The 13,539-nt window shown below is 36.5% G+C and overlaps 1 protein-coding gene across 3 annotated transcripts; it reads right to left on the bottom strand.

Annotated features, from left to right (window-relative positions):
* Positions 1 to 233: 233 nt before the first annotated feature.
* CCNL1 (cyclin L1) lies at positions 234 to 13,186 on the bottom strand. Of its 3 annotated transcripts, XM_011379414.2 has the most exons (11): positions 12,461 to 13,186; positions 12,113 to 12,187; positions 11,516 to 11,625; positions 5,702 to 5,822; positions 4,547 to 4,611; positions 2,726 to 2,825; positions 2,525 to 2,629; positions 2,286 to 2,427; positions 1,938 to 2,049; positions 1,729 to 1,827; positions 234 to 1,030 (listed from the first exon to the last, which is right to left on the bottom strand). In XM_011379414.2, the coding sequence occupies exons 1-11, from the start codon at positions 12,761 to 12,763 to the stop codon at positions 682 to 684; spliced, it is 1,581 nt and encodes a 526-aa protein (XP_011377716.1). In that variant the 5' UTR covers positions 12,764 to 13,186; the 3' UTR covers positions 234 to 681. The 3 variants fall into 3 exon arrangements, 2 of the variants coding, with proteins under 2 accessions (XP_011377716.1, XP_011377743.1); XR_002777571.1 differs by lacking the exons at positions 234 to 1,030; positions 1,729 to 1,827; positions 1,938 to 2,049; positions 2,286 to 2,427 and having other exon boundaries at positions 2,535 to 2,629; positions 2,726 to 4,308; positions 12,461 to 13,000; XM_011379441.2 differs by lacking the exons at positions 234 to 1,030; positions 1,729 to 1,827; positions 1,938 to 2,049; positions 2,286 to 2,427; positions 2,525 to 2,629 and adding an exon at positions 4,295 to 4,308 and having other exon boundaries at positions 12,461 to 13,000.
* Positions 13,187 to 13,539: the final 353 nt, after the last annotated feature.

Genomic DNA, 13,539 nt, shown 5'->3' on the forward strand with positions numbered 1-13,539 from the left:
TACTTATATGCAAATCAGGTTTCAACTAGAAGACTGGTTTAATGCTACAAGATAATAATACACTGTCGGAACACTCCCATTTGCTTTTTTCATATATAGTGAAGACTTTTAAAACAGCTCCCAACGTATAGCTAATGGAGGAAAGAATAGTTTTGTCAGAAAATCAGTACAGCCACTTTTACTACTAAAATTTTGCTTTTTAATAATTTATTTAAATAAAATATTTGAAGCAGTTTAGAAAAACAAGATTTGTATTTTATTTCCTTGTAAAAATCTTTACACATGCAGACAAACCAGTGTTAAGAAAGTATTCACCATCATTTAAACAAATAACCACTTAAATAGAACAGTGTCTGCAATTTTATCTGTATAAAAATAAGGTACATTTTTACAGAATTCACACTCCAGTTCTTATAGCAATAAACAATACACAACTATAATAAGTACAATTGAACCTGACCATGGTTTTCAATTAGATACTGCTAGGGCATTTTAATGTGCAAAAAAAAAATTAACACAGTTCGTTTTCAACAGAAAATGTCCTCAGTGTTTCTAGAGACCTAGAGGGTTTTAAGAAATCAAATCCTAATCCGTTTGCTTTTAATGTTTTGATTATGAGTCCATACATCACACTGTAGATAGCCAAAACCAGGAACTGATGCAGGCTCAATGGAAGAAAAGTCAGCGCCTGTGCCTGCCATGTCCCGAGCGACTGCCACCATGGTGCTTGCCTTTATGGGACCTCTCAAAGGAGCGAGATCTTTCACGCCTGTCCCTATGATGTCCCCGTTCATGCCTGTGTTTCTTGGCAGCATCTGAGTGATCCCGAGACTTGCTCTGAGATCGAGAACGAGATTTCTTCCTTTTGTGACCATGTCTATTTGAACTTTTTAAATCTTCTCTGGTATGCTTGGCCTTCAGGTGAGGAGAACCATGATTGTGATGTCGTCTTGGGCTTTCACTGTGACTGCGGGATCTGCTTCTTGATCTTGAGCTGTATGTTCCAGATCTACTCCGCCTATTATTATAACTTAGATAATAAAAATTTCAAGTTTAGATTCCATTTCTAAAGAGAACAGACTATTTTGGTGGTGCTCATAACAAGCTCAAAACGAAATTATCAGACCTGTAACAAGTCAGACTGAAGACTTTTATTAAATTTCTCTCCCCACCTCATCACCTCCCATCCAGCATGTATTAGACAAATCTTAAATCCACCATGTCTATATTCCGAGGGGAGTAATACACAATTTCTACAGAATGTTCTATATAGCTATGGTTATTAGTGAGTATCTCCCATATGCCCAAAAGAGCCACAAAGAGCTAGCAATCTAATTACAAATTAGAGAAGGTTCTTTGGCTATGGTCGACTTACTTGTTATTAAGAAGTGGTTAATAAGATATTCATGTTTTCTAACTGAAATTGGACAGAAAGACAATGTTTTCACATTATAAACAGAATTATTATATACCTTGATAGCACTTTAGCCAGCCCCTACACTTCTCCAAAAAACATGGGCAAAAACGGAATAGAATTCCATCAAGATACACCACCACAAAACGAAAGCCACATACACACAGAGAAAGAATATTTCCAAACTCATTTCTCATAATCTACCTCACGTAAGCCTAATCTAGCCCAACTTTAAAAACAATCTACATTCAGATTTCTTTTAAAGTAGTAACTTTTAAATTCTCCATGTTTTCCCTAAAAGAGTATTTACTTACTGTCTTCTTGGAGTATGTGATCTAGAATGTGATCGTGTTCTTGACCTTGATCGACTTGCACTTCTGCTATTTCTACTTCTCTTGCTGTCTTTTCTTACACTTAAAAAAAAAAAAAACCCACAATATTTTAGTTACATACTTAGTATGCTATAAGTTAAACACACAAAAGATGATTTATCAGGCCAGTTTTCTAACTCAAGTATACTCACCCATTATAAGGGCTTTTGGAAGCCTGTTGTCTGTCCTCGGGTTCTTTTTTAATCGTCTTCACATTAACAGAGATTGGTGACTTCTCTTCAGCTTTTACTTCTCTTGGTGAAGCTTAAAATAAAAAAAAAAACCATCATAAAGACATGCCAACCACTGGGTTAACATGGTCAAAAAGCTGTTTCTAAATATAACTCAAAGTATCATGCTTTCAAGTCTTTAGTTGGTTATCAAAACAGTAACAGTGTCATTTTAACATCACTGTTTCTACACAACTGTTAAATGCTAAAGCTTTCTCATAACCACACACTTTCAGTGCCCAGGTCATTTCAATTCTGAATAAATCTTACATGGTTTAGAGGCTGGAGAAAATCCACCAAGGGTTGAAAGGGCTGGAGTTCCATCGGGATTCAATCCCTTTGCTTTTAATTTGGCTTCTTGTAGGGCTACTTTTCTTTTCTCTACTTCTTTTTCCAATAATTCATAGTTTGGCTGTTGGAGGAAAATGAAGTTATTATCTCTCATTCAGAGCATTTTAGAATGTTAGCATTGAAAAAGTAACAGCAAGAACATGAATAAACAAAATTACCTTTTTTCTGGTATAAAGCCTAAGTGTTTCTATGCAGATTTCCTGGATCTCCTCTTCCGTTGTACCAAAAAGAAGAAACCAATGGGGACGAGTTGGCAATGGAATCTAAACCATAAAAACACAATGATTTAGATGAAATTTTCAGTTTTTATTAGGAGGACTGACTTATCCTACAAGATTAAACAAGCTATATATACCTACCTGAAGAGCTCTAGCTGCAAGGTAGATGCAAGCACATGCTATAGTCTCTGGTTGAAATCGAACAAATACGTTGGTTCGAAGACTGTCATTCATATAGTTCCTGAAAAATATTTCAACCATAAGCTCTGTACATAAACAAACCTGTTCTGAGGCTTACATAAAATTGGAGACTCAATCCACTTTATTCTTTTTTCTCCTCATATTTATATTCATATCCTCATATTTCTAGCATGTAACAATTCTTAACTCGAAAACCAGTAAAAGATAATTTTAACACAAGGACAATTCGGCTTTTTTATGTATGACCAAAATCCTTTAAAATAATTTTATATCACTACAAATAGAACTTAAGTTTTTTAAACAATTTTCTCTGAAAAGTAATGCTTTGAAAGTCAATTCTGACTAATTTCAGAAATGATAAACCACTCCAACAATACTTCAAGCCATTAATTATTGACCATCTCTCCTTTATCCACAATGAAAAGCAGTGTCAACCAAGTTCTTTCAAAAACTCAAAGTACTGTGACAGGGGTAAAAAGGTTACGTACTCACCAAGTTATACTTATATTAAGAAAATTAAGCTACTTCAGAAAATCTAGGCAGAGAAGTGAACAATAAATATATACAACAGCCTTGTTTATATACCTTTTTTTCTTTTTTGCAACTAAGTACAAATAAAAGCAATAAACTACGTCAGTTAATAAACTGCTGGACTTATTAGTGAACCCTCCCCACAACATTCCTGAAGAACTGAAAAAATTTTACAAATTGTTTACAAGGTTAAACTAAAAAACTACTTAATAATCTTTACTCACGATAACTGCTATAAAATCTGTCTTATAGAACATATATTTTAAATCTCATACATTTTATAAAAACAATGAGACTTTCCTAATATTACTAATATTTACTGAGTCCAAAAGAAGCATGGCAGTCATTAAGTCCAGAACAAAAATTATGTCACTTAAGTCCTGCACATCAACAGTCTTAAGACAGTAGTTGTGGCTGGACCACAACTGTTTTACCTTTAAATAAGCCAGCACTCCAAATCATACATCTGTATCTCTAAAGTCCAAGTTCTAAAGTGATTAAGTTAATATTTCTTAAAAATGAAGTACTTCTTAATTCTAATGTTATTGCCTGCATTGGCCCAGCACTATAAATTTATCCAACATGGGAATGGTGCCCATTTTTGCTGCAAGTTTTAGTTTCCTTTGGTAGAATTCATGCTATACGTACTAAAAATAGAAATCTAGTCAAACTCCTAACAAAAAAATTATTTAATTCATAATAGTTGGACAACAAATCTATCAAAAATGAACTATTCATTTTGATAGTACAGGTATACATTAAATACATAGGCATGTTGAATAGTTACTTCTAGAAGCAAATATACAAATCCTTTTGACACCCCGACAGAACTAGAAGATGCTGCCAGATGGATATGGACCACCACTTCAGTGAATCTCGGATGAGAGCTTGCACTGGATTGGCTGGAGAGCAGGGCAGCCAATCAGGCCATCCTGTGGTCATGGGCTGAAGTGCAGAGGGCAGAGTTCTATGACTTACCATCATGGACTACCCTTTAATTAAAGAGTAGAAAAAAGAACAAAGTTAAACTGAGTTCTCCATTAAAAGCAATTAGTCAAGCCAAGAAAACAGGAAGCAGAAATAAGCATTATTTACCTTTCGATTAAAAAACAAAAAACTAAAAAGCACCAAAAGAAACTATCTCATTATTTTGGAAAAGGGAAATGAAACTTACTTTATTTCTGCTTCTGTTTTCCTGGCTAGGAAAGAAATGTAAGAAAAGCAACTTACCAGGCAGTTTGAACCAGGGTTTGATTACGTTCACATTCTAAGACTTGTAAATACATAACAATGATCTAAAGGACAAGGGAAAAAAAACTCAGTTTAGCATATCGTTGGTTCTTTCAGAGTCAATGAATATAAGTAACTGAAAATGTTAGGTGCAAGTTTTAATCCTTCTATAAACGGCATGGATAATCAGATCAACCTAAAATGTACCCAAATCAACGTGGGTTATATTACTATATAACGAAAATTATGTTTAGAAATATGTTCCAAAGTTGCACAGGAAAAAAAAAAACTGAGTTAATTCAATTAAAAATACCCAATTTTTCATGTAAACTTTACTATGTGGTGGGCACTGCATCCTGCAAACAAGTTAAAGCTAGACTATAGCATTTAATTTCCAAGGTATAATTATGTATGTGCCAAAGCCCTAAAGATGGTTATAGTTTTAAAGTTACAAAGTATGATACATATTGGAAGTATTACCGTAAGTAATGAAACACTAAATATTTCTACATTAAAGCTTATCACACTAAATATAATTAAAGACTATATATAAATAGCTTTACTTCAGTTCAGGTGAGATCTTTCTGGATCTGTGTTATCAACGTTCCCATTTTATTTTAAAGATGTGATATCTAAGAAGAATCCACCAAGGTCTCACAGCTAATGGCAGAAACGTTTTGGTACCACACATAGTCCTACCCTCAGAGCACCTGTTCTCTTAGCTATTTTGCTATTTACTTATGTTGGTCCCACACAAAACCAAGAGCTGCACGAGAAACCTTTGAACATTCAAATGTAACAGGGAGCAGCCACCATTCTTTGTACATTTTACTATGCAACAAGTAGCATGCCAGGTACTTTTGCACATATATATTATTTATTCCTTGGAGTGTGTTAATTCATAATCTCCATTTCTAGGTAGAGAAACTGGGTTAACCACAGAAGCAAGTAGAACTTATCTATGTCCACACGACAAAGTGAAGATTTGAATTCCAAGTGTTGACTCCCATTTTTCTGAGAAACTTCAATATCCAAAAGGATACTTTTAAACACCAAAGTTAACTCTTAAATATAAATGTAATAAATTCGCGTAAAATAAAAATTTAAGAAAAGCCCTAATACTTACGAAAGTAATTTCTGTACTCTACGACTCACCTTATGGGGATGCTTGACATGAACACAAAATCCCAACTCCTTTAGCACCCTCCTCTCTGCCTTGATAACTTGGTTTTTGGTGTTAATGTAGTTCTGATCAAGGATCAGGGGGCTTGGAGTCCTATAGTTTGTAAGAAATAAAATCAAAACTGTTTTGCACATCCAAAAAATTTTATTTGTGGCATCTCCGTTTTCCCTTCCAACCAACTATTGGCAACAGAAACCAGCTTTTTAAACTCCTGCAAACAAGTTAAAGCATTAATCTTGTGCTGTCCAAGTTATGCTAAGTATGTACTTTCTAGACTAAGCTCCTACAGAAACTAACTCGACTTTGTAATGAAAACAATTTACTCTAATTATCTTGGATTTATCATTATTTTCATATAGATTATATTTTGGATATATATATGTTGATTAACTTAAGCAATAACTTGATTTGTTATCACAAACCCCATTAGTCTCCACTGACCCTTTAAAATGACAAAACTAATGTGCTCTTGGAAATACTATAAGAACCTCATAAGATTACAGTGATTTCACTCATTTTATAAAACACTAACTCTTGACTTGTTCATGGCCAAAAATAAAATTAGGTGAGAAAATGGTAGGTAATACAGATTCCTCCCAAATGGGCCATTTGTTTAAACAAATTATTCCAAGAATCTGTTATAGAAAATCTGAAAACTAAAGATTTAGATCAATTACCAAAAAAATTATGAAAATCAGCCTCAAAACTCCAAGTGATCAATAAAAACCATGATTAAGTTCAGTCAGAGTTGTAGTTATTAGGCAGTATCATCAGCATGCAATGCAGAAGGGAAGACCATAATGATGGTAACACAGCAATACTCTAGGTCTCTGTGCCAGATGAAATTTCGATAGCTTCCAAACTTATGATGCAGAAGGCTATATATCAATTGGTGGTTCAATGCTTTAGAAATAGCACATTCAATTAAAAGGCTTATTTAAGCCTTGAAATTCAAAACTGGTTTCTTACTGAGAGGCTTGCTTTTCTCAGGACTCGGACTTTCATTTAAACGCGTATAATAAAGTGTCTCGATGTCCTTCGTTTCATACATTTTAGATCCAACCAACAAAAAATTTTCATTTTTATTAAAATACTGAATATATGGTATATGTAAAGGTAGAACATTTAAATATTTCTCCCATACTCATTTCACTTTCAGCCAAGAAGATTCAAGAGTTTCTGCCCTGGGCAAAACACAACATCTATTTTTTAAAGATAGTCATTCTGAGTATTACCCCAACTCACAGCTCATTTTACTATGCATACCAAATCCAGAAAAATGTAAGCTCATACTTTAAAATAAAAAATCTGTTTAAATACATCCACTTGAAGATTAGAAAAAAAAATCTAAAAATAAGCTGCATTAACTACTCCTGTAGTGACCTGTTATAGAGCAAAAATCAGCTATCATTTATTTTCTTTTCAGATTTAAAATTACAAAGACTGGACTAGATTATTTCAAATTATTCTATCTTTTTTAAAAATCAAATAACATTATACAAAAGTTGGCAAAACTGACAAAATGGAAAATAGCTGTTACTTAAATTAACAATGCTGAAAATGGCCTTCACTCAGTTCAATTACTATTACAGATATGAAAGGCATACGGAATGAGGCCACCAACTGGGGAGGGGACTGATTTCTAACATAATATCACAATGAATCTGTTTTTATCATAATAGGCTACAAGTTAATTGCTCTTTGGGAAAAAAAAAATCAAATTTAAACCAAACGAGAGCAATAAATGTATACATGTGAATGTAGTTCGAAGATCTTAATGTTTATCATTTTTCCACAAGATTTCATCACAACAGGAAATTTGAGAAGAAATTAAATCCATCTCAGACTCTTACTGATGACCTAATGGCCCTCCTTCAATAGGCATTAGCAGATAAGACTACCTTCAGAGTTACAGTTGCACGTCACTTTAACTCAATGCATTGCAATTCAGACAGTAAAACTGCACCATTAATCCATACAAAAATAAAATTTTACAATAGCAGTTTTGTCTCATTTCTCTCCATATGTTAAACAAATTCATTTGTATCTCTTGTTAAGCTTGCTTTAAGAATTGCCTTCAAATTCTGTTAAAAATTCATTTTTCTTGCAATCCACCAGCTAAACACTTGTTTGAATTATGGCTACTATCTGGTGCCGATCAGGCTTAATCATTCATTAACTCTGCTTAAACAAATTGTTACCTTCCAACTTTTTTGCCACAATCTTTACTTTCCTCTTTTTTTATGTCAAAATCCCAGTATCATCAAACCAATTAAGGAAACCAAACCCATTATTTACTGCAATTCCACTATGTACTCAACTTCTTGCTTAGCCCTAATAGTATCTGCCATTTTCAAAGTTAACTTTGCGGGTGTATAATCCAACACCTCCATTTTGTTCAGAATTGGTTTTACCTCACAAATCAAGGAAGGCTCAATAAACATTAATTTACAACTACCTTACAGGTTTTGTAGCAGAAGTTGAAAAACGTGTCCCAATAAATCAGCAAGAAAAGGTTCAAGAAAACTGTCTAAGCAACTGTTTTTGTTTTTTTTTTTAACTTATATTAACAAAGTATCAATTAATATTTTCTGTAGCAACAAGCACATTAAATTAAATTAAGGCTTGCTAGAATTTCTTCCTTCCCAATCAGGTTAACTTTCCTTTCCCTTAAAAGTTTGAAGAGGTGTCATTTTTAAATCTCTTCAAGAGAAACCATCTAGTTAGTAGTGAGTGAGGAGGGGGGAATAACAACCAACCAAACCTAAAACTTTACCTTCCCTGCTTTTAAATTTTTCATATTTTTCAAAGTAATTTATATGAAAAGAACTATTTTCAAATTTCAGTCCTAATAGGAAATTTTGGGCTTTGGTCATTGGAAGTTTATTATCTGGTCTTTTAGAGTAGCTATTTTTCCTTTAGCATGATTAATTTGGCTGAAATACACTTGAATAAAAAGAAATTAGAATTAGGAGGTCCATCCCAACATGGTTAGGTTTCACTCATGAAGTACAAGGACCAAGAAATTCTGGAACTAGTTCAAGGAACTATATTAAAATGAGATGAGTAGTTTACAAGGAGGTAGGTGCTGCTCGATACACAGAAATTTGTAATGCCTATGTCAAAAAAACCATTCTTTCTCTAGCAATGTTTAAACAAACTGAAGACTGCTTTTAGAACCACCAAAATAAACAGCAGAGGGAGGATGGACTAAATAACAAGTCCACTTAACACCCTTCCAATTTCTCATCCATGATCTATACACATGTTGAAAATACCACACCATATGCACCAATGAGAGTGGTTGCACCAATCTTTGAAAATTTAATTGTCTTCTTTTAGACAAGATTTATAGTATGAATGTGGGATCTTTAAAACTACAGAAAACCCTTAATTTGCTGTGAACATGCTCTATCTCAAAAGTAAATTATAATTAGAAACTATTAAAATAAAAAAGCAATCTTCCCTTTAAATTCAGTCATTTATTCTGAATTTTTAAAAGACAATTATTAGACCACAAAAATAATCAAGGTGGGTAGGGGGTAAGTCAAATAATCCAAGATGTGACTTGGGAATTGGTACTTTTTAAAAGCTCATCTGGTGATTCTAATGTGCAGCCAGGGCTGAAAAACAATGACCTCAAGGCTACAAAAATGATCCCTCTTTGTAAATTTTCAAGGTCATACTACAATTTAAAGCTATGCAAAATTACATTAAAATAACATCATTAAGATAGACTGATATCCTTCACCTAACTGAAGTTTAATACTAATACTTTCTAATGACAATCTGTGCAAAAAAATATTAAGCTATACTTCTAATAACTTGGACAGCAAAGACAAAAGCTTATAACAAGAAACAGGAGTTTTTCTAAATGGTTCACCAGTGGCCAACCTGTTAGTCCCCGATTCCAGTGACCTATTCTCAGAGCACTGGCTTCTCCTTGGGGATTTTCGATACTTCACTCACTGTTGCCATGACGACAGCTTCATCTCTATGTACCACTCCACATCACCCAGGCTTTGGTAAATGTAGCTGGTCGCTGTATAGTCGGTTGCAAGGGAAAAAAGAGTTGAAGTTAATAACATATACAAGTTACATGTCTGAGTAAACTTGTAATATGCATAGAAACACTTTTATATCCTGCTTTAAAAAAAAGCTTCCATGCAATTAACTCCTTTAAAATTTCATGCTATAATCGGGATTCTAAGGTTGAAACAAAATCTCGCTGTATTGACTCAAAAAAAACCACAAAAACCAAAAAAACCACGCACTGTTACACCAGACACAACAGTCAGGTGAGATGTTTTAAATTCCAAGGTTTTTATAGTTAAGACCTACACTGACATCAAGGAAGAATACTCTAAGTCTCAGAAAAATTTCAAAGTACAGATAATCATTTTAAGTGATAACAGTTGGCTCAATGGTTCAAAAAATAACAGAAAACTATTGCTTTTAAACAAACACAGAACCCTTTGACTTACATATAGAGCCTTTTTATTTAGTGTCATTTTGTTTTAAACACCCTGAAGAATCAGGCTAGATATCTAAATACAAATTTTAGCTCAGACCATACTAAATACCAAATTGAAATCTTCCCAATTTCCAGGCATTCCTCACCAAGAAGCTAAAAGATACTTTAAAATGAAATAAAAAATTAGTCTATCCCTTGATATGGTTAGGGTGAATGAGAAAAGATGGCAGAAAAAGAAAAGTAAGAAAACTGAAAAATGCTGTGAAAACTAGGTAGCAATGTTTCAGACTTTATCGTTTTAGGCTACTATTTGCTTGTCTCTGAATAGTTCTATTACTGTCAACTGAGACTCAGCCAATAAGGACCACTCATGTAAGATACTAATTTGACACTAACGAACATCCAATCCCCAAAACAACTTAAAATCCTTTTATAACTAACTTCCATTCAAACTCAGAACAAGTTTGGCTAACATCGCAATTTCATAAAAAATGAAAACAAGGATTAATTTGCAACAAGTACTAGAAGTCACCTGTAGACACAGGAAGTCCTGCAACTAAAATTTTTGACACTTGTCTCACATGAACACACAAGTTCACATAAAGTGTGATGATGTAGCCACACAACACCTATAAGCCACTATTCTGGTCTCTTATTTTCTTACAAGATAGAATAAATGGGCCTTATCTAAATACAACCCAATCAATCAAGACTTATTTTTCTAACCCAATCACTAGACTATATCTAACCAAAACAAATACCTGTTTAATCCCTTTGACTTCAAACTTTATCATTCTGCAGTCCTTTCAGATCCGGTATTATGCGATATATCGTAGTTCAATGTTGAGAAGTATTCTAACAAAAGCCAACCTCGATTGATAAAGAATTAACTGAGACTTCAAGCAAAAAAAACAATCTACACAAGACTTTGCCGCAACATTAACTTGAACTGCAGTGTTTAAACTTCCAGCCTTCAAGTCTTCCAGAGAGGGGAGGGGAAAAACAACTTACAGAATACACTCACACATGAGCCAAATGTATTCCCTTTCTTGTTTAGTCTTAAGCCACAGGACTGCTTCACAGCACTGTTAGGATTGTCCATAAATGCAACTGCCTCTACAAACTACAGATAGCTGGTTAATTATGGTTTTTTTCATATTAAGTATCAGTGTGCTCCTATGTGAATTTCAACACCTAAATTAATTTTCCTTTGCATGGGTTTTAACTTGAGAAGAAAGAATGTTTTGATTTGATGATTGGTGCACAGTACAGTAGCAGCAAGAGATGCTGGGTTCAATAATGCCAATCTTACCTTTTTCCTCTTAACTGGCGTAGGTGGTGAAATACATTAATCACATCCCTTATTCTTCTAGGTGCTTCTTCGATTTTTGATGCAAGATTAATACAAGCCATGGCAACAATCTGAAAGAACCAATGATTCAATAAGAAGTTGTTAGATTATGGTACTATTAAGTAATTAACAAAAAGTGCCCCTCTCGAAATCTAACAAACTTATTTGATGAAGGAACTTTAGAACACAATTGGGACAATCTTTGGTGAAATAAAATTACAATTACTATTTCCAAGCCATAAGCTTACCAGCTACGCTAATACAATTTGTTTTTACTGCCTAATCTCTCGTTAATTTTGACTCTAGAATCAAACGCAGTCTCATGGGAGTTTTGCTTTTGGTTGAAAATTCTAATTACTGATAACAGGGAACCTGGGCTCAGGATCCATATTCTAGTTTTTAAAACATCTCAAAGTCCCTACTTTCCAGGAGGTGAGATCTGGGTACAAAGTCCTAAACTAACCACTCCCTTTCTGGGTATTTGGCTGCTGACACTACCCCCCTACTTCCCATTTCCGGATGAAGAAATCCTCTTCCACCCACCTCCGCCTTGCTTACCTCGAAACTGTGTTTGACGAAAGACTTGGAGTAGAAAAAACGATGAAACAACACCTGCCCCGTTGCCATCGCCACCTGCAGATGAGAAAGAAGAACGGAAGCCCAGGGGTCAGGCGGGCCCGCACCAAGAGCCGCCGCCATTTTGTGCCGCCGCTCGCTCCCCCTCCCCCGCCCCACTACTTACAGCAAGAAAGCTTTGCCTCCCGGCTCCCCCGCCCACGGCACGCCCGGGCTCCGGCGGGCACCCGCGGCTGGAAAGCCCCAGAGTGCCATCCCTGCCCTGCCAGGACACGGCGGCACCGTGATACATCGGAGAGGAGATGCGCCTAGCCAGCCCGGAACACTGACCTGCGGCAGCCGGAGGAGAATGCCGGCGGCCTGGATGAGCTCGCAGCCCAGGATGCGCAAGTCCGTCTCGCTGGGCAGGTCGAGACCGTCCTGCATGGACGGGGTGGGCGAGAGCCGTTCCTCCGGAATCAGTGAGTGGTCGATGGTGAGCGAAACTTCCGAGTAGAGGCGGTCTCCGATCAGAATCCCTCCCGTCGTGGTCGTCGTCGTGGTTGTCGTCCCGGAGCTGGAACCGCCCGCACTCGGGGCAGCCGAGGAAGCGGTGGCTGCAGCGGTCGCTGTCGGGTGAGGCCCGGACGCCATAGTCTCAGCGAGCTGCACGCACGCCCAACGCAGCCGGAACCCGGAGCGAAACTAACCAGCGTCCTCGGCGCGACGGATATTCCTGTGACCGCCGGGTCCTGGACCGCTTCACGCAGCGTGCGCTTCCGCTCTGACGTCAACACGTCCAGCCGGCGCGCGCCAACTAGTCCCTGCAGGCCTCGCCTCCGCCCGCGGCCCCTCCGCCTGTGCCTTCCCAGGACCTGTGGTTGGCTTGTGGGTCCTTCGGTGACCTAGGTGACCTGTATGCTGGGGCCCCCGAGCGGTCAAGGCGGCAGACTTTTTAGCTAAAACAGATGCAAGCTGCTCGTTCGTAATATTTTTAGCCACAAAAATAAGAAGGGAGTTTTACAAGTTACTTTATCCCCAAGTTAGAGTTGATAAAATTTACTGTAACTCCTGCGCGGTTTTGATAATTTGTCTAGAACATGGGTTCCCTTGATCCCATCTCTCGCCCTCTCCTAACTTTTCGCTTTTGCGCCGGCGCAAGTTCTTTGTATACAGAAGGAAGCGTAGGGCCGTCTTTCGCCCTCTTTGACGGGTGTAAAAGGGTAACGCTGATGTCCTGTACAAACGAACTTGAAATTTAAAGTGATCCTTAAGGAATCTGGAGAGGACTGCTTTAAAGTATTTTTAGAAAACAGGAATGTGAACCATATCGGTTCCCAAAACGCGCCGATACGCGCGTGGTATGAAGTAGGGCAAAGACTTAATAACCTGGAGGGCGGCTTTTTCACAGCTTCAGTTGCGAAACTCAG

The sequence above is a fragment of the Pteropus vampyrus genome, unplaced genomic scaffold, assembly GCF_000151845.1.
Source record: "Pteropus vampyrus isolate Shadow unplaced genomic scaffold, Pvam_2.0 Scaffold12, whole genome shotgun sequence".
NCBI lineage: Eukaryota > Metazoa > Chordata > Mammalia > Chiroptera > Pteropodidae > Pteropus > Pteropus vampyrus.